The 27,084-nt window shown below is 45.9% G+C and overlaps 1 protein-coding gene across 1 annotated transcript in view; it reads left to right on the top strand.

Moving 5' to 3' along the window:
* The first annotated feature begins 4,868 nt into the window (after positions 1–4,868).
* The window catches only part of PREP (prolyl endopeptidase), a 143,709-nt gene continuing 121,493 nt past the window's right edge, over positions 4,869–27,084 (top strand). Inside the window, exons 1-2 of the mRNA XM_079716332.1 lie at positions 4,869–4,992; positions 10,137–10,211. Of these exons, the coding sequence (XP_079572458.1) occupies positions 4,948–4,992; positions 10,137–10,211 (120 nt within the window). The 5' untranslated portion in view covers positions 4,869–4,947. The remainder of the gene's footprint in view (positions 4,993–10,136; positions 10,212–27,084) is intronic.

Here is a 27,084-nt window from a genome sequence, read left to right as displayed (position 1 = left end):
CCTTTCTTTAGCAGGAACTATCTAGTGTATCCTATCGCCCAAACTAGAAGTCTCCATGTAGTACTTTTATAAAGACAATAAAGAGATTTTCTTTCCCCGTTCCCCCACAAATAAGGAGGGAAATGGTAAGGCCAGTACACAGTCTGTCAGCTACCTTTTAATGGAACGTGAGCTATCAGCAAGACCAGGCTTCGAGAACTTAGATTGCCCTAGGGAATGAGGCAACCTCTAAACCAGCTGGGCGCCACACTCTTCCGGTTTTATAGGACCCTGAATCTCCAGAGGTGCAGAGAGTAATGGGCTGAAGACCAATGTTTCCCAGTGCTAATTATATATTAGAGGCCATAATACAATGCTGCGGCATACAGTGAAATGGTTAAACTATAAATGTCAAGGAAGACCAGCACAGTGAACTTGAATGTAGATTTAATTCTTCAGAATTAGCTAATTCAAGATGATACCTGTAAGAACTGCATGAGAGAAGCAGTAGTGTATGGGAAAACAGTCTGGTTGCTACTCAGTAAGCCCAGAGAGACTCAGAGGTACTGAACAGGACAGAGAACCTCTAGTGCACAGGTTAGATACACTGCTTAGTGTCGATTAATGAGGAAAAACACCAACAGGTCCATCATTACTACCCAGAGTTGTAAAAGTTCCAACGGAACTTAAAATTTTTAACATTAATATCCTAAATGTCATATAATGAGGTGTTGTTCTGTGAAAGGCTCTCTGTGTGTCCAGCTCTGGTTTTCTGCATGTGTTGTCCTGTGTTTATTGTGTCTCTATATTATCTTTTTGTGCTTATTTTTCCTCCATATCATATCTGGGATGCTGTCTCTCCATCTTGCTTTGTCTATCTCATTTTCTTTTCCTCTCTGTTCTTTCCTAATCTCCTATCTCTACTTTTATAGCCAAGAATTTTGAACAGGCACATTTTTGTATTGCATGTTGTATTTGCTGAAAGGTATTAAGTTCTAAATTTAAAACAGATGAATAGATCATCTTTCTTTGCTTAAATGAAACAAGTTCATTTTACATGTAGGGGCCACACCTGATTTTTCTCCTAATAACAGACTAGGAAAAAAGATTTCTCCCTCCTGATTCGGAAACACACCTAGCTTGGGAACCTCATTAGAAATGGTATAAATAAGTTCCATAAGCTGAAGTGGAAAAATACTCCAGATTCATTCTTGATCCACATTCTCTGCCCAATTTTATCTGGATTTAATTCAGCTCTCTCCTCTCATTCTGGTATTTAATTCAGTTAGGCATTAAGTTGAGAAGGGGAGGAGTGAGTGGAGACTTCACAGCTGTAATTCCAGACACCTCACATAACCTTTTAACCACATGGCTATATTAAGAGAAGAGTATTAGAAGGGGACAGCTACAGTTCCTAAAATGATCAGATCTATGAATTTAGTAAGAACTGCAGGCCCAGCAATGGCCTCTGAGCCAAATCTGCAGTTGTGGATGGTTTGAAAACAGAAGAAAACTACAGAGAAAGCCCTTTCAGTAGATAGACAATTACCTTCATCTGTCCACAAGGTATGGCCAGCATTCCCCCAGGGCAACTTCGTTCTTAATTCCTAAGTTAGCTGTGAGGCTCCTACATCTTCATTTGAGTTCTTAATTAGAACTAAAGAATCTTAGAATTCTTTGAAACCACGTGATCCAGTTCTCTCCTGTTGTAGATTAAAAACAGTGATGATGTAAGGACTCATTCAAAGCCAGTGAAACAGTTAGTGGCAGGGCCAAGAAGAGAACCTCACTCTTATTCCAGGTGCTATTTCACGCAGCATGATGATTTGCATATAGGAATATACACGAACTTCCATTGAGTCACACTGGAAAACGTAATATAAATCCTTGGGGGAAAGCAGTTGTAAATGACTGCACTCCACCAATCAGTCAGGGTAATTAGCTAGTTACCTGGAAACCAGAAGTCAAAGGATGGCTCATCGGGCCAAGCACACGAGGTATCAGGCTTTAAGGGGTGCTAGCTAACAAGACGGCACTCTTGGTGTGAATCAGAGAAATAGGCTTCCCCCGGGGCAGATGCAGCCCCTTGCTGGCGGACCTTTATGAGACGATAAAGACAGCCCTTCCTCCAGGTGAACACGGCCCGTGTACGCAGAGTGGCAAGTGGAGGATGAGGTGGATTTCAGTCTACACTTACCCCATTGACTAAGCATCCTTGTGCATTTACCAGAAATCAACTCTGGTTGGTGGGGAGGAATACTTTGACAAGAACTTGGAGTGGGGTTGAGATAGCCAAGCAGCAGTAAATGATCACTAGCCTGCCTCCTTAGGAGGGTGACTCTGGTGACTGAGTGGGGTGCAAAGTTTGAGGTCAGGCACTGGAGAAGGGGCTGCCGGCTTCCCTGGAGGTCTTTCTGTATCTCTGCTAGTCCCCATCCCCAAAAGGCCTTGTGCTGTGGGAAAGAGTTGTTCTAGGTCAGAGCATGAGTTGTCACAGTGTGAATTCTGTAATTCCCCTGCAAATGGTGTGCAGTGACGGGTGTCAAACGGCACTCTGAGCTTTATTCTGCAGGGGGCACTTCCATTCTGAGATGGCCCAAGTACTTCCCTTCTCTCTATTTTCTGTGGTCAAGGTAGAGCAGGGACTTTGCAGTCAAGTGACGGATTTGAATTTGAATCTTGGCTCTGTCTTAGCTGTGTGATGACATCGGACAATTTCCTTTAAAGCTACTGAGATTCCTTTTCCTCATCTGCAAAATGTCTTTGTTAGGAGGATGAAAGTAGACAACACCTATCAAGTACATGGCAAATGTAGGTAGTGTACGATTAGCCAGGCCAGCAGGGGGGTGGATAGGGCTATCCAGTCTTCCTCTCCTTGTCACCTCACTGCAGGTGCAGACTATCTATTGCTGGCAGCTCACTGCACTGCCTGGGCCATGTACAAACCTTTGACTTTCAGGGACCAGAGGAGTTGGGCACCAGGATAACTGCCTGGAGGGAAACAGAGGATGTTACTTGAGTTGTGATTTGTCCTTTGGGTACCACAATTCCTATAATTTCTACCTCAGGTCCTGAAAAAATGAAGTCCTAGGGAAGTTCCACCTATTAACAGGTGTGCGTTAGACCACAGAATGCTACTTACCTGTAAAGAGGGAGACCATCAGAGTGCTTAAGAATGAGTGTTGGCATCAGAGCAATCTGGGAATTTTGAATTTTTTTTTCTTTTCCATTATGTGTGAAGTCCCGGGCTAAAGACAGCCCATTTTCCTCAATTGCAAAACTGGGATATTATTAGTTCTTATCTCATAAAGTTTAAATAAGGTAATTTCCTGGCATATAAGAAGCAGTTAATAAGCATTAACTATTGTTGTTGTTGTTGTTAGGGAATCTGCTGGGACAGGTGTTCTTAGGTTGCCCTTAAAAAACAACCACAAGTGGCAGAAGCCTAAGGTAATAACTGGTGGCCCCCGGGCCAGGTGACAGGCAGGCAAGGCAGGAGGTGATGACTGGGCTGTAGAGTGCCAAGCCTCTGTGTTTGTTTGCACAAAGTTGGCATCAGTAGTGTGAGCTCTCCCGGAACTGAGGACTCTCAGGTTGCCCAAGGAGAATGGGTCTGGAAACAGATGCAAAACATGATTATCAAACATCCCACCACGAACAGAAACGCTGAACTGTGGGTGAGGCACGGAATTGGGATGGTAATAAAAATGAAACAGAAGACACAGGTTTACCATAGTTACCGTGCCCTCCTGGAATTCAGGACGTGAAGGACTTTCTGGTCACACCCATGCCCTCCTCCCAGGACTCCAGCCAGGAGTACAAAACACATTGGGCACACACCATAGCTCTGATAACTGGGGCTATAAAGCTTCTTCCTGATGGTCCGGAAAGCAAGGCCGGAACATGTTATCACTAGCCCGAGGATGAATAAATGTAACTATTAAAATTTCATGGGTTTGAGGTCAAGCATCTAATACCTCCCCGCACCCCCCCCATAAAAGATGCTCAATAAACAAACACAGTGGCAGAAAAGAGATGCCGATAAAGGAACCGGCAGGATGAACAAAAGACCCTAGATGATTTCCAGCCCTCCCACCTTGGTCCTCTCTCAACTGGTAAATCTCAAGGGCTCATCCATTGTCTTACTCACACCCCATCGCACCTAAATAACCCAGCTGCCCAACCACACAGCGCCCACCAGGGGGGTTGAGAAAAGAGGTGTGTTTCCTTTATGGTCCTTCCTTCCCAAGTCCAGGGTCACAGGCAGTGTAAATTAGGTCACCTCAAGCCCTTCGCTCTCAAGGCTGGGGAGAGGCCCGGTCTCTCCTCGCCTCCCTTACCCAGTCCGGGAACAGGAAGATGGGGGAATCGAATACGCAAACCCTGCGGTTCATTCTGCTCGAGGGAGGCCCTGCGAGCGCGGCAATGGCGAAGCGGCCAGCCGGGGGGAGGGCGGGAGGGGGCAGGAGGCGTGGTGGCCCCGCCGGCGTGACCGCACGTGTGCCCGGCGCGGTGGCCGGGGCCGGCGTGTCGGGCGTGGGGCCGGCTCCGTGGCATGGTGGGTGTGGCGGGGGATGCCCGGGGCGGTGGTCCCGGCGTGGGTGCGCCGCGCGCCAGGCACAGTAGTCCTTGGGCCCGGGCGGCGCGGGCGCGGCCGGCGTTCCTGCAGAGGGAGCTGTACGCCCAGCCTGACTCACGCACGGCGCCGCCCCCTTCCTCTTGTCGCCGCCGCAGCCGCTGGGCCCGCCCGCCGGGGAGGGGCTGCCGGCCTCGCCGACAGCTCCTTCCTGCTTCCCGCAAGTCCTCGCCGCCGCGCCGCAGGTCCGGTCGTGAGTGCCGGCCGAGAGCTGCCCGCCGCCGCCGCCGCCGCCGCCGCCGCCGCCCGGCCCGCGCCCCCGCCTCTCCCCGCGGCCCGCCCGGCCCCCTCGCGACCGCTCCGGAGCCCGCGCCACCCCCGCGCCCCCGGCCATGCTGTCCTTCCAGTACCCCGACGTGTACCGCGATGAGACCGCCGTGAGTACCCCCGCCGCCCCCTGCCCTCCCCTCCTGCCCTCCCCTCCCCCTCGGCCTTTGTTTGCAAGGCCGGGCGGGGGGCGCCGGGCTCCTCCCTAGCCGAGGGGGCCCTGGTGGCGGTCACCCTCCGCCTGCTGGCGGCGGAGTCGGTGGACAGCCGCCGCTGGGCCGCTTCCTGAGAAGATCAGCGGGGTCAAGGGCAGACGCCCAGGTGGGAATGGGCATCTTAAGGGAGTGGGAAGACAGAACGTGTCACTGCTTTTTGACTGGAGGAGGCTCTGGCTTAAATATGGTGGTAGGAAAAAGTGTGTATGCGTGTAGGTGATGTCCAATTATAAAACAAAAGCAAACTTTTTCAACTCACAAATTAAAAATACTTAAGAGTTGAAGTTCATTCATTCGATTTTAAAACGTGTATCGAGCGCTTCCCCTGCCCTTGGCCGAGCGCTGGGCGACGGGCGCTGGGGATGCAGGCCCGAGGTAGAGTCCTGGGGAAGGTGGAACAGGGCCCCGAGCTGTGGCAGTGTTGATCCGAGTGTTCCTAAACTAGAACAGGAGTTGGTGGGGGCGAGACGAGGTCTTCGAAGGGGAGAGGATGGCCTTTTAAAGAATGAAGTTTTGCCTAGTGCAGGGGTTAGCCACCGTTTCCCTCAGCTGTAGATGACCTCAGGGTCACTGTTGAGGTCCCCATGGTGGAATTCTGGGCAAACACTTTTTGTGTGTGTAAAAATTAGTTTGGCATTTTAAGAACTGGAGTAAATCCAAATGTTGTGGGCATGATTCTGGTGGGAATAGCCAAATTCTTCAGATTACTTAAAATGGAATCCAAATAAAAAAGATTTTTGTATGATACAGTTCTAGGTTTTTTCTATTTGCTTTGACCCGATTTATGCCAGAAAGTCTGTACTTTAAAGCAGTCTCATTTGGGGATAAAGGGTACTGGGGCTTTAGAGTAAAGGACGTATTGTTTTAAATTAAGATTTCCAAGTGACACTGATGCATCCATGGTTTCTTTGACCTGTGGTCATCTGGTAACCACGTTTTCTCAGCCTGTTCAGCTGCTTGCTTATTAAATTTACTCTGACGCCCAAGAAGCTCTATCCCTGTGGTTCAGAGAGTTGTTTCCTTTGTGTCTGGGAGTAAAGTGATCCAGCAGGAATGGAAAAGAGGAGAGACCAAGTAAGAAGCACTGAGCGCTAGTTCTGGTTTTGTCACTCACTCGCTGGATGCTCTTTGGCAGATCACTTACCTGTTACAGGCCTTCTCTCCCATATATGAACTATTAGGGCCGGCTTGGTTAATCACAGAGCTTACTTGCTGCTGTAGTAAGAATAGCATCATTCATTCATTCACATGATGGTCCAGCCCTGCAGTGTAACGGACTTTAGTAACGGGAAGACATGAATATCTCAGTTTGGTTCTTGAGGATCTTTGAGTTTTCAGGTGAGATAAACTTATAAAGAACTATTATGTGGTTTGATAAGTGCTGTTTTAGATTTGTTTTGTTTTATTTTTAAAGGCAGGGTTGCTTCTTGCTTAGTTTTTCCCTTTTCGGGTTACCAGAATCCTACAGTTCACTTCTCTGTGTTTTACAGTTCTTGAAAGGGTTAAGTGAGGATTTTTTTGAAGACATCAGAAAGCTTATGAACAATTAACTTGAAAGAGTATACCATGGATTTTAATACTCTCCAGTTCCTTTTCATCAAAGAACTCATGTTCAACCTCAAGGCCAAGGAAATGTGGTTCTGGTCCAGCCTGGACCCTGCTCTGTGGATCCCGGTGTATTTATCCCAGCCCTGATAGCCTGCATGGAGTATCCTTTTCCTATGACAGAGTCCTGATTAAAAACCCTAGGCTTGACTTACGCACTTGCTCAAATTGTAGCCTTGATTTCTAGGATGGGTTCGTTTCTCTCCAGCAGGTGCTAGAGATTGCTGTAGCTCTCTGTCTCTCTCCCTTGAGCATCTTCCAGCTACCTACTGCACAGTCTCCTGCTGCACTGTGGGGCTGGAGCATGCAACCCTTTGTGGTGGATTTCTGCTTTAGTGAGCAGAGTTTTGGAAACCTTGCCATTCCACTGTAATGCCATTGCCCGTCCCCCGAGAGTGTTGCCCTCAGGGAATTCGGGCCTGCTACAGCGTTTAGAAGAATGTATAGGGTGAGTGGAGAACACAGAGGAGGATGAGATTAATTTCCATCAGTAGAAAGAGACAGTATGTGAATTGAGCCTGGAAGTCGGCCAGTTGGTTAAGGTAGAAAGGACATTCCTGACGTGTGACTTAAAGTCATCGTTATGTAGGGCTGAACAGTCATGGAATTGCATTTGTTTTAGGATGGCAGGAAGGCCACTGTGACCAGAATATCCGTGGGTGGATGAGCTTGGAAGGGAGCTGGAAAGGGAGAAAAAAGAAAATGGGGCCAGGTTTGATGGGCTCTGTGTGCTGTGTGTACAAGTCTGCGCTTCGTCCTGAAGGCGGCAGGTGAGCTGTTGAACAATACAAGTGAAATATGGAACAGTAACCGTGTCTTATCAGGACTCTATTTGTAAAGCCTCTCGGGAAAATAAGGCATGGTTTGCAAACTTAAATCAGATGGGAGAATCAGATACTGCACAACTTGGCTTCAGGGGATGTAGCTATGAGATCACCCCATTTGTAGGGTATCGTCTTGTAAAAGAAAAATGTAGGGAGCGGGCGGGATGGGGGGAGGGCACTTGGCTCCTGGGGTTCTCCTGGAGAGAATCAGTCTCTTGTCCTGGTTAAACATGTCTGCTTGATAACTAACTTCAGTTGCTTTAGATGGCGATGGGGCTGTTTGCTCAGAGGTAAACACCATTCAGGAGGCAGTCCAGTGTAGGATACACTGGGTTCTGAGTCAGGGTCCAGCTGTGCACCTGCCAGTTCAGAACTGGCCTGCTTCATTAGCCAAAGGTTGAGTCCACAGGCTTTGAGGTTGGCTCAAGGTGGGTCACAGTCCTCCCTCCCACTTATTAACAATCTGACCCTTGTCCATTGCTTTAATTCTCTCCAGCTTCAGTTTCCTCATCTGGAAAAATGAGTTGGTAATAACCTCCCAGTGAGGACCAAATAGATAACGTGGCTATGGCGCAGTGTTTAGCTCACAGTAAGTCTGTGGCCTGCCAGTCTCTGTGAATTGCATTCTGCAGTTTGGAAAATAGGAATATCATCAGCTCTCTTACAGGATTGCTTTAAAGCATCAGGCACAACAATGTGGATATTCAGCAAATGTTCATTGCTTTGGGTCTAGCACTTGGCAACACCTTCACTTAGTCATAATACTAAGATGACTTGCAGTTAATCTTTTCCCCTTCTTTATGAAAAGTTAAGTCTTTGGATATGTCTGAGTTCTAGTAGCATCATAATCGAGGAACATTTGTTAAGTGTCCGGTCTGTCCCCTTCAAGGAATATTTGGGGAAAAGCTGTTGGCAGATTGTTTGGAGTCACAGCGCTGATTCTGAACTCGGTGTGGCCCTGGGCGTGTTGCCATCGTGTGTCTGACCTCACTCCTAAAAATACTGGATTGGCAGATCTTTCACAACTTTACATTTTTTTGATTCCTTATTGACAGAGAAAAGATGGTTGTTACTGTAAGCATATTTTGTAACCATTCCAAGGGGTGTAAAATGTAAGACACTTGCAGATGAGAAGAAAAGACAGAAAGCGTTTCTTCAGTGAGGATAATCAGCTAAAATTTAGAGAGGCTTTTGGTAGGGATTGAAAATTGGTAATTTCAGGAAGACGCATCGGGAAGGCTTTCATCTGATTTTGTCAGTTGCACTTGTCAGTCATTGTTTGCTGAGAACAATTCCTGTGTTCCACTTGAACTGCCCGTTCTTCCAGGTGTGCATTTCCCCAGGTGCCCTCCTCTGGCACCAGATGAGGACAGATGCTGACCCCTTGCAGAAAAGCCTGAGGTTTGAGGCTTGGGGGAGATTCTTCTCAGTTGGCCAGCAGCCACGCTGAAACTTTGACCAGCAGTAGAAACAGCAGGTTTTCCTTTTCCAGGAGAGTGTTCTCTTTCCTTCGGAAATAACCCTTACATTTTGGTATCATAGAACAAAACAAGGAGACAGATGCAAAACTCATTGCAGGCACTGGTAGTCTTCTGGACAGCCTCATATAAGAAGCCTTAGCCGGAATGTTATTGAGTTGTTGAGAGAGACTTGACTGGAAAGACGTTGTCCATGTGGTTTCATTTGATGAGATGAATCACGTGAGTATGAAATGGAGAGGTTCTGTAGAGACATTTACCTGTGGATAGTTTCTTTAGGCATCATCACCTGGGGAGTGGCGACTCCCTGTCATTCTGGTCTCAGTCCGTCTCTGAGGGCAGGCCCAGGAATTTGGTTTTTCAGAAGCTCCTACGTGGTTCTGAAGATCAGCCCCTGTGAGCGCTCCTGGAAGTGTCCCCTCAGTCAGGCCTTTCTTGCACTCGGCAATTTTATTCGTCAGATATCAAGGTAGTCCCAATGCGTGATGCCTTTGTGCCTCCTTTTCTACACAGTGAAAGAAAGCATTTCATAACAATGCACTAAACGGAAGAAAAGCTTCAGTTTTAGAAACGTTCTTTTATGGCACGTAAGTCATCTTTCTCAGCTGACGTCACTTAGCATCATTGCACATTAGTTAACTTGCTTTTTGGCAGTTCAGACTTAAAGGCACAACGGATCATATTGTACATTGTAGGGAGATTTTCTAAGCATCAGTCAGCTTAGCAAGAACAGGGCAATGCACTCGTGTGTGGTGGCACCCTCCCAAGCGTGCCCTTCCGGCATCCCCACTGCATTGTGTAATTCTGCGCTTTGCTACCGACAACACGTTTTCAAGTTTCTTTAGCACAGCGGCAGGCCTTTGTTTTGTGTTGTACAGATGGAGCGGTTCCTATTCTGACCTTTCATCTTTCTTCCCTCTCCAGCTAAAACGTTCTTTTCATGAAGGGTGGCTTGACACCTTTGAGAACCTGCCAGCTTCGGTTCATGTGGTAATTTGGGCAGACACATTGCCAGTGAGCCAATGGGGCTGTTTCTGACTGCCCCTTTCCTATCTCTCTACCACATTCGGAAAGTAGTAACTTAATTGGGATTAGACACTAGTTATCTAATACCATATTTTGTCTTTTGCAGGTACAGGATTATCATGGGCATAAAATTTGTGACCCTTACGCTTGGCTTGAAGACCCAGACAGCGAGCAGACAAAGGTAAATTAGGGTTTTATGATTAAAGATAAGGCGGCCTTCATAGCCCAGACCAAACCCTAGACATCAGTAACCGTGGCGTTTCCCTTCTGGTATCATCCTGTGTTGTCTGCAGTGAGAGGGTGAATAGACATGTTGGTACTAGCACTTTCTGTGAAATGATTCATGGGAAAGAGGTGAAAGCATTTTTAGTCCCATAGAAGATCACGTAACTGTTTTGAATAATGTGTATGGTTTATAGGGACACTAATGAACCAACTATTTGAAATGAAAATATTTGAAAGAAGGAAAACGGAATTTTACCAAAGGAAAATGAAAACCTACAGAAAAATTAGGTGAAGGAAAAAATTGCCTAATACATTTTCTCCAAAGGAAAGAAAATTGTATATATTTAAGAAGTACCAGGTCCTGAAAACTGAATGCTGGTCATATAGATTACTTATTGATTTTAATGCAACAACAATAAAATTATAAGTAAACTAACTTCTAAGTATCTTCTTATATTTTATAAGGGGGTGGGGGGAGAATTTTCTACTCTGTCTAAAAATATGAGGCTTTCCAATTCTTTTGGAGAAACGTAGTATTTTGAGCTGAAGTCTCATTTCGTTAACGAAGCTTACCTCTAAGTGCCATGTCCCATGGATATTTTTTCCTCCTTGGAGTGCCCAAGACTTGTCATTTGAGAGTCATTATTTACATATACTCTATGTGGTTAAGTTTGCTTGGTTGAGGGAATAGTGTTTCTCCAATCCACTCCAAGTTCCTTGACTCTTTTATTTATAGCCATGCTAACTTAGTATGTAAAAATATGTATACAATTTCTAATGTGCTCAGCATTCCAGAAGTTTATTTGAGCTTCTTTAGAATCCCAGAGTACATTTCCCATCAAAAAAAAAAATGTTAATGTACGCTGAGTAGTTTTCTAGGCCAGCTTCTAAAAGCCTATATCTTAGCTGCGCTTATATCTTGTGGTCCCTTGCCACCGTATATACCAGTGTTCTCTGGAGAACTGAACTCAGATTTCCAAGGCACTTCAGATTTTCCAGGAAGACATTCCCTTCTGATGCGGACCTGGCTAGTGGAATGGGGATTCTCTCCTTGCCCATCCCCCATCCCCAACCCTTTCACACTCCCTGGTCAGTGGGGTTGCAGACTCCACCACCTTCATGTCCTTAGGGAAAAGCTTCACCAGGAACGGAGTGCAGGGAAGGGCTTAGCCAGGCACGATGATACATGGAAGAGGAGAAAGTAGAGGCAGGAATCAAGTCTTTTCTTCTTCATTTCCGAAGCACTGGCCTGCCTGCTTTCCTTTCTGCCGCCCTCAGCTGTTCTTCGTGGCTAGCATTTCTCTCCTCCTCTGCCCACTGCAGAAACTCTTAAAACTTCTTCCCTATCCTTTCCCTTGAAGTCAGCACACCACCATTTTGAGATTTTTCTCATGGTTTTTACTTCTGTGTAGACTCCCTCATTCTCACCCTTTCCTGATTCCCTTCAAGAAAGACAGAGGTCTCATGGGTGAGAATGATTGGTATTTGGGTTTTCATTTTCCTTTGGTGAAGCAGCGGGTTATAGAGGTTGATGGGTAGCCATCCCCAAGTGAGAAACAAATGGGTCATTTCAGGGGCAGGCAAAGGCTCTAGCTCCGCAGGTGGGGCTAAGCGGAGCCGGGAGCAGGTGTGGGCCGCCTCCTCGCCTCCACTCTGCCACAGATGACCTTGACCGTCCAGCTTTGGGCTGAGCCGAGACAGGGATTGAGCCTGGGAATGGAGAGTCACAGGCAGCTTCATAGCCTGTAATGGAGGGAAGGAGATGAACTTCCTGTCCATCGCTGGAAAACTGTCCCCAAGGACTGTCTCTATGACGATTACTTTGTCTGAGGTTTTGGGTACAACCTGGATTCCTTCAGCCTTTGATGGTGCTTGAGTGATGCAGCTGTGTTGGAACGACCCAGTTTTTGTTTACGTGTTAATGGATGCATACTTCGCTGTTCCTTAATTGATGATGGCTGGTCCTGTGGTTGACGAGCCACTTACTAGCAGATGAAACTTGCTGATTGGTAATCTTGCAGTCAACACTGGATAGACGCTAATGACACTGACGTATACACTGTTGTTTTCATGGTATACATTGATTGGTTGTTTACTATGGGCAGAGCAGTTCCCTGGTAGCTTTGCATACCCTGTCCCATTCAGTTCTCAAACTCTGACATAGGCCTTTTTATTTTTCCCATTTCACAGATGAAGAAATGGAGTTAGAATGATTAAGTAAGATGTCCAAGTTCACGTAGCTCGTAAGAGTGGAAGCCAGGCAGTCCAGATGGTTATCAACCTCACATTAAAGAAATGATAAAAGATCAAAGACTCTGGGTGTACTAGCTTTGGAAATGCAAGCTATAGGAATATACTCATGTCTGTGCTTGCTGTGGGACTCTGTATGTCCTCCTGCAGGTGCCCTCGGCTTCCCCCCACCCCCCTCCCACACTAACCTGTTCAGACGGTGTACCTAAGGTGTCAGAGGGCTGTGCAGCTCGTGCCTTCTCCCCGCATCCTCCATACACACCTTGCCCAGTCCCCCCTTAAACACCCTCATTACTGATGTGAGCTAGTGGTCATCTGAGATCTGATGAGTGAAATTTCGGTCTCAGACTGAAAAGACAGAGTGTGTTTTTCTAACGCTCAGAAGAGCAGCAGGGACATTTTCTACTCACAGTTAGAGGCATGTACACACAGGTGTATTAGCCATACCTTGGTGTAAAGAGGAAAATCTTCACATAACCTCTAAATCGAAGAAAAACTGCTTGTTACATTTTCAATTAAAAAAACAGCCCAGAAGTGAGGACCATTGATAGCTCATTTATACTAAGATCTGAAATGCTATCGGTAAGTCTTTGATTTAATCTAGTATCTAATATAGGTTATCCAACTCTTCGAGTTCCTGGTGTTTGAGGCTTTATCCTTTATAAAAGAATCTCAGAGCAGACTTGTAACTTAGAAAATGCTCAAAGACAGTGGTGGTGGGGACTTGAATCTGGGTGAATTCTTTCAAGCTGTGAAGGCCCACGTAAACCTATTTTATAGCAAGTGTTCCAGTTTGTAGAAGATCCTACACAACTCAGTTGTTTCTTTGAGGTCAATTCAACCTTTGTAAAGAGGAAACAGTGTTCCGGCACTGCCCAATAGATTATATAATGTAAGCCATGTAGATAATTCAAAGTTTTCTAGTAGCCACATTAAGTAGAAAGAAACAGATGAAATTAATTGTAATAATTTAATCTAGTATACTCAAAATATTAACATCTCAACATGTAATGAATATAAAATACTGTTAAGATATTTTACATTCTTTTTTTTTAAACTAAGTTTTCAAAATCCAGTGTATATTTTATACTTATAGCACATGTCAGTTCAGACCAGCTACATAATCAGTTGCTCATTTGCTACATGTGGCTAGTGGCTACCATTTTGGACAGTGAAGATATGGACCAACCTTTCTTGTGAATATAGTTGTAAAGACTATAAATAATGTTAGCAGGTTAAAAAAAAAGCAGAATTTGTCACAGGAGTTCAAGAACAATTTAATATTATTATATTCATAGATTAAGTAAACCTATATTATATAATTAACCTAGTTCATATTTTAAGAATTAAAGAAAATCCAAAGCTAAAAATAGAAATAACTTTAATAAGATAAATATTCAAAACAACCTAAGCACTAGGCTGGAATATCTCTGTCACTACTATTTTTGTATGTTTGCAAAGCTTTGACCAGTGCAATAAAACATGAACTGAAATTTGTACAGGCGAAAATAAAATTATCATTAATTATAGATTCTATGATTATGTGTCTAGAAAACCTCAGGGAAACACCTGAAAACTTTTTAGAATTAATGTGTTCAGTGAAGTGAGTGTGTACCAAATAAATGTAAAATCAATAGCAATGATGAGAAATCAACCCATCTGATAGCAAAAAGCAAATACTTAAGGAAGAAGAGTTTTCAGGCCTACTGGGAGAGTAATAGTGTCACTTCAGAAATAGGGAGATCTAGAAAAGGGCCAGTTTGGGGCATTATTTTATTTTTATTTTTATTTTTTTTCGGTGCGTGGGCCTCTCACTGTTGTGGCCTCTCCCGTCGCAGAGCACAGGCTCCGGACGCGCAGGCTCAGTGGCCATGGCTCCCGGGCCCAGCCGCTCCGCGGCATGTGGGATCTTCCCGGACCGGGGCACGAACCCGTGTCCCCTGCATCGGCAGGCGGACTGTCAACCACTGCACCACCAGGGAAGCCCCTGGGGCATTATTTTTAATAGTGAAAAATTGGAAATCGCCATTTCCAACAATAGTTTAGTGTTTAGGTCAAATCTGGTGGATCTGCTTAATGACATAGTACATGCCTCTGTTAAACTGTTGGGCTGTAAAGATTGCTTACTAAGTGAAAAAGTGCTTAAGGTAGAACATGAAGTGGGAGAAGGATGCAAGATTGTAGTGCTCCCAGTGACCACAACTTTATAAAGTGTGTTTGTAATTCTAGGAGCATCTGTATGGAAATACAACCTAAACAATAATAAGATAAAGGGAAGGCTCTGGGTTAAAAGCCCTTTAGACATCTCGTAAGTGTGATATACTCTTGAGGTGTCTGAACCATAGTGAAATCTCACTGGGGTAAGTGGGACACCAGGGTAACCTTGGAAGTTTTCAGTGTGAGATGGCAGAGAGAGAGGTTTGCAGTCATTAAAAAGGATTTGAAGACAGATAGGCAGGTCCCAACAGGTGGTCAGTGCATATTTCCCATTCAGCAGGCTCTCCCCTGGTGGCGCAGTGGTTAAGAATCTGCCTGCGAGTGCCGGGGACACGGGTTTGAGCCCTGGTCCGGGAAGATCCCACATGCCACGGAGCAGCTAAGACCATGCGCCACAACTACTGAGCCTGCACTCTAGAGACCGTGAACCACAACTAGTGAAGCCCACACACCTAGACCCCGCGCTCAGCAACAAAGAGAAGCCACCACAATGAGAAGCCCACACACCGTAACAAAGAGTAGCCCCCGCTCACCTCAACTAGAGAAAGCCCGTGCATAGCAAGGAAGAGCCAACGCAGCTAAAAATAAAAATAAATCTATTAAAAAAAAAAAAAAAGCTTGTCCTTTGCAGGTCATGGAAGGAAGTGTGTAGCAGCCTTGATGCACCCCGATATTTTGACACCAAGGTAACTTGAGCCTCCAGACAACTAATAGCAAGACACCCATCCCCCACCCACTGACAGTAATGTGCATGTGATTCACTTCCTAATCTTTTAACTTCCTAAGTGTCCTGTGGCACACAAACAAGTGAACCCCAGACCCCACACTCGGCCTTAGCTCTTTGCAGCCTCTTTCTTCCTCTCAGTTGGTGTCCTGGCCCCTTTGGGTGTGCCCTGTTCAGACCTCATTTCAGATACCATCACGGGCCATCTCCTCTTTTCCTGTCTATAAGCCACTCTGCTTGCCCCTCCGTGTAGCTGATACTCCTTCTTCCTTTGTCCTGTCTCCCATCAATATAAACCATTCTCTTCGTGATCAGCAACAGCCCCATTGCCAAATCCAGTGACCTTACCATGGTCCTGTGTCTTCACTGTGCAGATGGACCACGCGTCCTGGGGAATAGTAGAGACTTTTATGTCACCAGCAAGGGGACTGCTGTGCCCCCTCAGCTTTGCATTGCCTCTCAGTCCCTTGCACTTTACGGAAGCAGCCGTCTTGCTGTCGGGTCCCTGTGAGAGTACCGAATGCGTATTTCTTTCCCCTGGCCTCCCCGTCCATCGTGGTGCAGTCAGTCCACGTGGCACCATCTGTGCCCCTTCCTGATAGTGAGAAATTCTCTGCACCCCTGGGCTTGGTTTTGCAGCCCTAAAGTCCAGATAGAAGCAGTGTCCTTGTAGCCTTTTGAAGAGTCTCCCCATTTTACTCCATCTTATTGTGGCTTCAGCCTCTTGGTTGAATATTCCAGAACTTGTGACTGAGTTAGTGAAGGGGAGATACAGAAGGGAAGGATTTACACCTTTCATGGGATAGGTGCCGTCATTGTAACTAGTTGTCAAGTCTGGCTTCCACAGGAGCTCTGTCCTGGGGCTTTGGTACAGGAGGTAAGCAAATGTAGAATACCAGCTGCAGATATCAAATGACTAATTTATTTTTCCCTCTCTGAGAGCTGCCTCAGGCAAAATGACAGTAACAACAGCTCCATCCCTTGTGGATCATGAGAGAGGAACTCTTAATAGGAACCAGCAAAAAAAAAAAGAAAAAAAATTGTTTTTATGTTCAGTCCTTCTAAAATACCATTTGTTTCAGAGGCTCAAACGAATACAGAACGTAGGTCTTTTCCCCCATACCCCATTTGGCTGAGTAGTTAGGGGTCGCCCATTACACCTGCTGAGAAGGAGCTGTGAAGGTAATGAGCAGGACAGTCCCTCAGTCTTACAGATAAAGAAGCTGGAAACGTCACCTTTCTGCCCGCACTGTTCCCTTCCTTGGCAGGAAAGATTGAAATCTCAAAGGGCTTCTGATCATCTCTAGGGTACTTAAATAGCCTAGGATTTCTGTGTAGGTATTTTAATGTCACAGAGGTCGGTGGAGAACAGAGTTGAGGGCAGTCAACACCTTTCCCTGGGATCCTTTCTGCCTATCCTAATACGTGGTTTTTTTCTTTGCTTGCTTGCTTTTGTTTTTGTTCTTTGGGTTTAACCCTAAAAGCAGGTAGCGTGAGCAGTTGCTGCTCTGTGCTGGTGTCAGTCTGGCCTAGATCTCCCTGGGCGGTGTGCTTTCCTAAAGTGGAGCAGAGCCAGCGTGGGCAACAACTGGTGGGGAGCTGGGTGAGCCACGATCCTCTTGTCCACTTGCATTTCCCCCTCAGGCTGTCAGGCCGCAGAGGCAACCGTGGAAGCTTTGCTCCCAGGACTTCCACTAACATGAAGGGCCAGTTCAGTGTCTCTAAGCCAACAGACAGCAGGTGAAGCTGACTGGGAACTGAGGAATACTGGATATAATTAACAGCATAAGAGACTTTAGGTTTTGGTTTTGGTTTATGGTGTTCTTTCGAAGACTTTAGGACAAACTGTGAATATCCTCTTTTTAAGTAGTTCCTTCATCCTGTGAGTTTCCAGGCATTTCCCATGTCACCTCTGTTGGCAGGCAGGGTGGAGAAACAGAATATTTGCCAGATGGGAATAGAAGTCATAGCCCTTGGTCTTTCATTTTCTTGGCCTTTGAGCACAGCCAGCTACCTTACCTGGGATTCCTTTTCTTCATCTATAAAATGAATATAGTCACACTGAGTTCATCTAGCTCCAAGGTTTTAATGACACCCACCTGAGAAAATGCATGTAAAAATTCATTTTCCCCACACAGCAGAGCTCTGTACAAAGATGATACATCCTGGGCACTGCTGCTTCAGTGTTTTGAGATGTAGACCTTCAGACTCTGGTCCTCTTATTTGCTTACTCAGAATGTTGAACTTTAAAGACGCCTCTGTCTTTTTATTTTCATCCACAAAATGAAGCAGGATTTTCCTTTTGAATTCTAGTTTTTTTAGAAAGAGATACTTAAATTCTAAGCATTGAATTCCCCACACCTCCGCCAACGGAACTGTGGCATCTAAGTGTGGCTTAGTTTTTCTAAAGGACGATGACTGAACTAGGCCAAACATTACCTTAAAGCTATTTGGTAGTGCCTCTTTTTTTTTTTTTTGGCGGTACGCGGGCCTCTCACTGTTGTGGCCTCTCCCGTTGCGGAGCACAGGCTCCGGACGCGCAGGCTAAGCGGCCATGGCTCACGGGCCCAGCCGCTCCGTGGCATGTGGGATCTTTCCGGACCAGGGCGCGAACCCGTGTCCCCTGCATCAGTAGGCGGACTCTCAACCACTGCGCCACCAGTGGGGAAGCCCTGGTAGTGCCTCTTTTAATTGGTGTTTTCTGAACCCACTGGCAAAGCTGGCCTGTGAAACACCCTGCCATCCATTCATTAATGTTTCATGTAAGGACCTGGATTGAGAATTACTACTGTGTTGTTACTCCTCTAGTGGAAACAGGAAATGCTCTAGGTAAATCTGTTACCACATATCATCTCAATCTGCAAGGCGTCTCAGGTCTTAAAGGTCTCACCACCTCCTACAGAAATGTTGAGCCTTATGTATGTTCGCAAACATACTTCTGATAAATCCACAGTTGAAATACATATTTAGGGAACAACATCCTTTTGATCTGTGCATGGGGTAATTGTCAAAAGTATGACAGAATTTGCTGGTCCTGGGCCATCCTCTTTTCTAAGCAGTGCTTTCTCTTATCTTTTTCTATCTTCTTTCTCTTGCTTTCTGTAATGAGGTTTTTGAGGCAAGCAGTAGAAATGAATTCTGGCCATGTTAGGCAAATAAGGAATTCATAGCAAGGATATGAGGCCAGCTCCTGGGATGCACTGAGGGCCAGGCTTGGAAAGCAGGCAGGAACCAGACAGTTGTGGGACTCCGTGGTGGGAATTTCCACTTTTCACCCAGCACTGCTGATGGCATCAGTGATTACAGTGATTCGGCCCTCTGTCACTTGTTCAAGTGGCTGCATCCCAGGAGAGGGAGTTTTGATTGGCCAAGCTCCAGATGTGTGCTCACTCCTTGGCTGTACTGTGGCAATGAAAAAAGATTTGGTAAAAGCCTTAGGGACCCTCTTTGGCTTCTGGAGTGGCAGGACAGCTGTGTGAAGTTAGTGTCTCACTAAGCAGGGTAGAGCCCTGAGGAGGAGAATGGATGCCGGCTGGCCCTAACGCCATAGGTCCACTGGTTTCATTCCCCTTCCTTCTCCATGTGTGCTCACGCCCTCCCCTTCTTCCCCCGTCCTGGGTTTACCGGTGTGCCCACTGCACCAAGCATCAGGTTAAATGGGGGTGAGGAGAGGGATGCGTGGTCACGAGCAAGACAGATGTGGCCCATGCCGGCTTGGACTCACACATCAGCCTAGGAGACCAGAGATCGGAGCTGGGTGAACCACTTAACCTTTGAGCTGCTAGAGGTCAGTGCCGAAAGCAGGCTGAGCCACATCTTGAGTAGAGGCTGGGAGTCTTGCCCCATTTGTTCACCACCAGGGAAAGCCCCATTTTAGAACAGCAGACCCCAAACCATTGATGAAATTCTTAAGGTGCTTGTGTACATTTAACATGAGTATTTTCCCCGTAGGCAGCTACTCGGCTTTGGTTCCAATAATCTACATGTCCTCTATGAGAAATGCCGATATCAGACATGGTATCTTTGGGAAAACAGTTATTAAAGAGCTAACAACTAAAGAACAAAGATAACTGACTTTTCTGAGCCTCTTTCTTTTCTCTTAGGTATCTGGAATCCATTCACCAGCCCATGCTGCCATGTCCAGGGGAAAAGCATTCAGTCATAAACATCACCTGGGTATTTGTTAAAAATAGACACGCCCAAGCTCTACTTCTGTAGCATCTGATTTGAGTAGAGATCTATTTCCCAAGCACCTCACCAGGTAATTCTTAAGATCCAGAAAGCTTGGGAAAACTGCCCTAGAGAATGCTTAGACATGATTAGAGAATAATAATAACACCTTTGATTTATATAGGGCACTTTCAAGGAGTTAAGGTTCTCATAGATGCCTCACTTGTTCATAGCATCTTTGTAAGTTAGAGGGACAGTGTTTGTGATTCTCATTTTTCTCATTGGGGGAAATCAAGGCACGTGCCACAATAAAGACTTCTGGGTCTCTCCTGTATAACACTGGATGGCCCTCTGACCATTTGGATCAGCTCTCTATTTAATCATGCACACCGTTCTCTGGAGCTCCAGCTCGGCCTGTGTAAAATCTCATACCCTTCTTGTTTTTATCCCTGCTGGCACTGCCTGGTTCAGGCATGCATTGCCACTGAGCTAGGCATTCAGTAGCCTCCTAACTTGTCTCCCTTCTTCCAGAATTTTTTTTCTACCCTGTTCTCCCCAGCAGCTGATGAGAACCCTTCGAGATCTTGGAACCTGTTTATTCATGGGAAAGCAGTAGTGTATATTCATTTAATGAACAGCTTTAGAGGTAGAAGAAAGACAGGTTTGAATCTTAACTCCACAGTTTTATCAGAGTGGTGACATTGGTCGTGCTTATTAACCTCTCTAAGCTTCAGGTTTTTCTTTTTTAATTTTTTTTAAAATTTATTTTTGGCTGCATTGGGTCTTCATTGCTGTGCACAGGCTTTCTCTAGTTGCGTCAAGCGGGGACTACTCTTCGTTGCGGTGCGCGGGCTTCTCTTTGCGGTGGCCTCTCCCGTTGTGGAGCGTGGGCTCTAGGCGTGCGGGCTTCAGTAGTTGTGGTTCTCGGGCTGTAGAGCGCAAGCTCAGTAGTTGTGGCGCACAGGCTTAGTTGCTCCGCGGCACGTGGGATCTTCCTGGACCAGGGCTAGAACCCACGTCCCCTGCATTGGCAGGTGGACTCCTAACCACTGTGCCACCAGGGAAGCCCCTAAGCTTCAATTTTCTGATTTATAATCTGGAGAAAACTACTGTGTGTGGTTGTGGGGAAAATTAAGTGATAATGTTTTTGAACGTTGGAACAGAGTGGTTGACACAAGTAAGTGCTTAATAAATGCTCGCCATTGCATTTATGATTAAATAGTTTAAATACCACAGGAACTATCTGCTTGATCATTTAAAAGGCCTCCTCTTTAGAGCTATTTGGGACAAATTCTTTTATTGCAATTATTTCTTGGGCTCTGTTTAGATCTCCTTTCTTTTTGGATCAATTTTAGTCATCTGTATTTCCTAGAAAATTGTCCATGTCATTGAGATTTTAAAATTTACTAACGGGATTATGTGAAATAGTTCTTATAATGACTTTACTCTCCTTGTTTGTGTCTCTATTTGTTTTTTTGGGTTTTTTTGGCTGTGCTGGGTCTTTATTGATGCGTGCAGGCTTTCTCTAGTTGCGGCAAGCGGGGGTACTCTTCGTAGCAGTGCTCAGGGTTCTCATTGCGGTGGCTTCTCTTGTTGCAGAGCACGGGCTCTAGGTGCGTGGGCTTCGGTAGTTGTGGCCTGCAGGCTTGGTAGTTGTGGCTCGTGGGCTCTAGAGCGCAGGCTCAGTAGTTGTGGCGCACGGGCTTAGTTGCTCCGCAGCATGTGGGATCTTCCTGGACCAGGGATCAAACCCGTGTCCCCTGCATTGGCAGGCGGATTCTTAACCACTGCGCCACCAAGGAAGTCCCTGTCTCTCTTTCTTTATTATTTCAAATTTCCAGCATCTGTAACTTCTCTCCCCTTCTTGATTAGTTTAGCCAGCACTTTGGTTGAATGCATGGGAGTTTTTTGGTTGCTGTTTGTCTTTTTAGAAAGAAATGGTTCTAGGACTTATAAGTTGTACTCTTTAAATTTCTAGCTCATTAATTTCTTTTTATTTCGCTTTGTTACTTTAAAACTTTTTGGTTTGAATGTTTAGTTAAATTTCACTCTTTCTCATTGGTGGATCACCTTTACCAGGCTTCCCTATCCAGCCCTTGGGCAAGCTTCTGGTGGATTCCTCCTCTTCTAGCCTGCCCACGCTTGGCCAGCTGAGCGGCTCCTGGAAGAGCTGTATCAGTCAGGACTCTTGACCAGCAGCACCTGAAAGCCAGCTCGCTCTAGCTCATATAAAAAAAAAGGAGCTGAGTGGCTCACATAATTGAAGATAAGTACATGCCTTTAGGCACAGCCTGAGCCGGGACTGCACATGATATTTCTGGAAACTTGTCTCTTAGGTCATCTGCTTTTCTCTGATTGTTTTGTTTTCTAGCAGCCTCTCCCACATGGTAGATAAAGATGGGCCTTGCCCCTTCAGGTTTTACACAGTCCTGACAACCCCAAATCTCATAAGATTACTTCTCCTTCCAGTGTTCACCTCAGTCCCTGAAAAAGGATTCTGGTTACTTAGCCTGGGTTCATAGCTACTTTATTGACTGTTACATGTAGAGAAGAATTGATGAAAGACTCTGCTTATGAAAATTCACAGGGTTTACTTATGTGAAGAATGTAGAGGGCTTCCCTGGTGACGCAGTGGTTGAGAGTCTGCCTGCCAATGCAGGGGACACGGATTCGTGCCCCGGTCCGGGAAGATCCCACATGCCGTGGAGCGGCTAGGCCTGTGAGCCATGGCTGCTGTACCGCAAAAAAAAAAAAAAAAAAAAAAAAGAATGGTGAAAGGAGTTAGCATAGTTAGAACATAGACAGAGGTATCACTAACATTATCTATGACATTTAGTGTAAGCTGCCGGCGCCCAGAAATGATAAAATCTGATCAAGAGAGAGGGTAAACCCCAAACTTCCTGAAGTTGTAACTCATTTTCCAGGCCCAGCCTTTTTATTTGGGTACAGAGTACCTCCCCTGGGCCAAATGTACCTCGTCAGTCACAGTGTGGGCGCTGTCCTTCAGCATATGGCACACCCAGGCACCAACACCATCCCCCGAGCCTGTTCCAGGTACACTCCTGAATCCGTACTGTGGACTAGATCAGGTCAGCTGCCCCGATGTGTGTGGGATTCATGAAACAAGCCCTTAGATCAGCCTGGAGCCTCATCCTGCATGGATGTCCTGCCGGGCTCTGGATCAGTCCCTGGATCTTGGGGAGGGGTACTCTGATGGCTAGCAGAGGTCACACCTCAGCCACTCCACCCCCAGTCTATCAGTGGGGCTTCCTAAAGGTACCAGAAAGAAACAGATGTCAACTCAAAGTGTTTTTACCACATTCTAAGAACTTTAATTCTTTTTTTTTAACATCTTTATTGGAGTATAGTTGCTTTACAATGGTGTGTTAGTTTCTGCTGTATAACAAAGTGAATCAGCTATATGCATACGTATATCCCCATATCCCCTCCCTCTTGTGTCTCCCTCCCACCCTCCCTATCCCACCCCTCTAGGGGGCACAAAGCACCGAGCTGATCTCCCTGTGCTATGCGGCTGCTTCCCACTGGCTATCTGTTTTACATTTGCTAGTGTATGTATGTCCATTACACTCTCTCACTTCGTCCCAGCTTACCCTTCTCCCCACCCCATGTCCTCAAGTCCATTCTCTACGTCTGCATCTTTATTCCTGTCCTGCTCCTAGGTTCTTCAGAAGCATTTTTTTTTTTTAGATTCCATATATATGTGTTATCATATGGTATTTGTTTTTCTCTTTCTGACTTACTTCACTCTGTATGACAGACTCTAAGTCCATCCACCTCACTGCAGATAACTCAATTTCGTTTCCTTTCATGGCTGAGTAATATTCCATTGTATATATGTGCCACATCTTCTTTATCCATTAATCTGCTGATGGACACTTAGGTTGCTTCCATGTCCTGGCTATTGTAAATAGAGCTGCAGTGAACATTATGGTACATGACTCTTTTTGAATTCTGGTTTTCTGAGGGTATGTGCCCAGTAGTGGGATTGCTGGGTCGTATGGTAGCTCTATTTTTAGCTTTTTAAGGAACCTCCATACTGTTCTCCATAGTGGCTGTATCAATTTACATTCTTACCAACAGTGCAAGAGGGTTCCCTTTTCTCCACACCCTCTCCAGCATTTATTTTTTTTATTATTATTATTTTTTAGAAGATGTTGGGGGTAGGAGTTTATTAATTAATTTATTTATTTTTGCTGTGTTGGGTCTTAATTTCTATGCGAGGCCTTCTGTAGTTGTGGCAAGCAGGGGCCACTCTTCATTGCGGTGCGCGGGCCTCTCACTATCGCGGCCTCTCTTGTTGCGGAGCACAGGCTCCAGACGCGCAGGCTCAGTAGTTGTGGCTCATGGGCCTAGTTGCTCCACAGCATGTGGGATCCTCCCAGACCAGGGCTCGAACCGGTGTCCCCTGCATTAGCAGGCAGATTCTCAACCACTGCGCCACCAGGGAAGCCCTCCAGCATTTATTGTTTGTAGATTTTTTGATGATGGCCATTCTGACTGGTGTGGGTGATACCTCATTGTAGTTTTGATTTGCATTAAGAACTTTAATTCTTAATGTTTTAGTTTTTCTTTTTTTCAAATATTCTTTTTATAGTTTGGATTCCCTCATTGATGCAAGAATTATTCAAGAGAGGATTTGTACGTGTTTAACTTCTTCCTGGTGGAATTTTTAGTTAGGTGTGGATTTGATGTGCAGATCACCTGTGTCCTTGCCAGGCTTCTGGTCAGTAGTGTGTACACTGAAGAACGGAGCCAAAAAGGCTTAGTGTTCCAACTTTGAAGGGGCGCCCTGGTAATGGCGAGATTCGAGAACAAGGCTTGAATCTAAGGTCGAAATGAGCCTTTCTGTTTCCTTGCCCCTTGATTGACCGTAACTAGCCCAGTGAGGGAACAAGTTGATTTGCCTTCAGGGGGGACAGGCAGAGAAGGTGGAAAGAGGCCTGGCAGGGCTTCTGGAAGGCCCCACCTGGTCTGTTACCCACATGCAGCGGGAAGCTCAGTGGGAGCCTTCCTGACCTGAGAGCAGATGGTCCCAGAGAGAATAGAGGGACCCACTCCGGGCTCTTAATGTTCCAGGACAAGCCCCATGGGTCTTGGGCTCTCGCCCATTGGATTTGATGTGGCTCGTCCTTGGGGTTTGTAGGGGTTTGTGGGACCAGGAAGAGAAAGGCCCCTCTCTGGGTTGAGGTAATGGCATTGTAGTTACAACCGTGACCCGAGCGAGCTTTTCTTTGTCGTCTGATGGACTGCTAATGTTTGAAAGTTCGGAGCACACTGGAAAATAAGGGGCCCTCTTTCTTCTCTCTTTTGGGTGTAGGTTCCTAAATCTGTCTTGTACGTTACCCCATTCCTCCGTAGTCTCCGTTTCTAAAGCTGTCTGCTGAAGCAGCTGCCTCTCATTCTCTGTTTGGCATGCCTCTGGTTCTCCATGTGACCGTCCAGCCCTCCTGGCCCTGGGTCCTCCTGCAGCCTCCGGGATGAGCTTTGCCACCTCTTGCCTTCTCATTTACGGGCATATCCCTGCACTTGGAGGGTCATTTCCGAATTCTGCTGCACTCCCAGCAGGGAGAAGGGGTCCAGGTGTGCTTCCTCCTCTGGCCTCCAGGATGCTCTCAGCCTCCAGGATGCTCTCAGCCCTTCACACGTGACTACGATCGGGGTTTCCTGCCAGGCCGTGCTGTGGCACCAACCACTTGCTTTAACCAGCTCATTCATATGTGTGTGTCTTTGTGTGTGTCTTTGTGTGTGTGTGTGTGTGTGTATCTATATATTTAAATAAATAATATATTTACACACACCTACTTATAATTTGCAACAGAAACTCCTCCAAGTTTGTGGGTTGTAGATAGCACCATCCCTGGTTTCACCTGGGTGGTACCCATGATGGAGTGGGTCTCCCAGCTGGAAGTCCCTCCTGGGCATTGGACTGCCTGCCTGCCCCACTCCCCAAGGCCTACGCCACCCTATCCCAGAAGTAGTTTCCCCTTCATTTGTTCTCCTGTAGCTCTTATCTTTATCCTTGTGATTCATCTGTTTAATCCTGTGTTGCCCGTCGTGATGTTCTATATACGTATCTATTTAATGAGTTGTATGCATCCTTTTTATTCCTATATGTAAAAATTGTGCTTGTAAAAGGACTTGAGATATTTTGTGGATTAAAGCGTAGTACATATGAGGACAACTTGACAAAAATTCTTTCTGAAGACAGTGAAGGTAAAAGCATCTCCAGCTCCCAAACTGAGCCACCCTTTGCCAGGTAGCTTTGTTTTTTTCTTGTGGTGGTTGTTGTTGTTGTTTTTGTAGATTATGGTAAGAACGTTCAACATGAGATCTGCCCTCTGAACAGCGTTTAATGCGTTAATGTGTACGGTATAACATCGCTAACTACAGGCACGGTGTTACACAGCAGAGCTCTCAGATTTAATCGTCTTGCATAACTGGAACTTTGCTTTGAAGGTTTCTGATAGTCAAGGCAAAATGAAATGTGAATTGGATTTCTTAGCTTTGAGCAGCTGTTCTTAGAAAAATATTTTCAGACTCATCCATAGCTATAAACTCTAAACTGGTGATCCTCTTTAAAGGCTCAGCTGCTGGTGTCATTTCATGGGCTTTCAGGTTTCAGTGATTTTAATAATATCCTGGAGTGTGACTTTCGATGCTGAGACTCCTGAGGGACAAGGAGAATTTCACTCTCCTCACCCTGCTTCTTTACCATTCTGCAACTCCTCCCATTTTCCTTTTCTTTATCCTTATACCTCTTCTCCCTTTCCCCCAAATTTGTTCTAGTTTTCAGACCCAGAAGCCAGACTATTAAGTCCATAAATGGCCAAGAAGGCACTACTGGCATTCTTTGGAACCCTGCATTTCACAAAGCCCCTTTACAGAAAATTTGTACCCGCCTTCATGAAAAGGACTTGCCCAAATTATAAATATGTACACTATGCCAGAACTTAGACTTTTAAGAACTTGAACATTGTTTGCATCTAGATACTGGACTTGGAAGGGTTCAGTCTTTAAATATTGCTCTAGTTAAAGTAATTGACTAACATTTGTGGGTGAGCGGTAGCAAGATTGTATATAATGAGCCTGGTTATTTAGTAGCGTTCCTACGGCTGGCTTCATGGTTTCCTGAACATTTTAAATGAGAAAAGCCAGTGTGCCTGCTTCAGTGTGAGATGGGTTCTGTTGCAGCAGTTGTAACTGTACCTGAGAAGCAAAGCAAGATAGAGAAACCATGGGAGGGTGCAGTTCCACCTTTCCGGGGAAAATCAACTGAGGATCTATGATTCATGCACCCACCGTGGTCCTCCAAGATCCAGAGTATAAGGCCTAGATGCAGCCTCGTACAAACACACATCAGAAGGATTAGGGAAACGAAGTCTGCAGGGCTCCCTCCTCAGAGGACCCCCAGTGGAAGGGGAAGGGGCCAGCCAAGACCCTCAGTCTG

This window comes from Hyperoodon ampullatus, assembly GCF_949752795.1.
Source record: "Hyperoodon ampullatus genome assembly, chromosome: 12".
Taxonomy (NCBI): domain Eukaryota; kingdom Metazoa; phylum Chordata; class Mammalia; order Artiodactyla; family Ziphiidae; genus Hyperoodon; species Hyperoodon ampullatus.
Note: the sequence above shows the minus strand (reverse complement) of the source record. Positions and strands in the feature narration are given on the sequence as shown.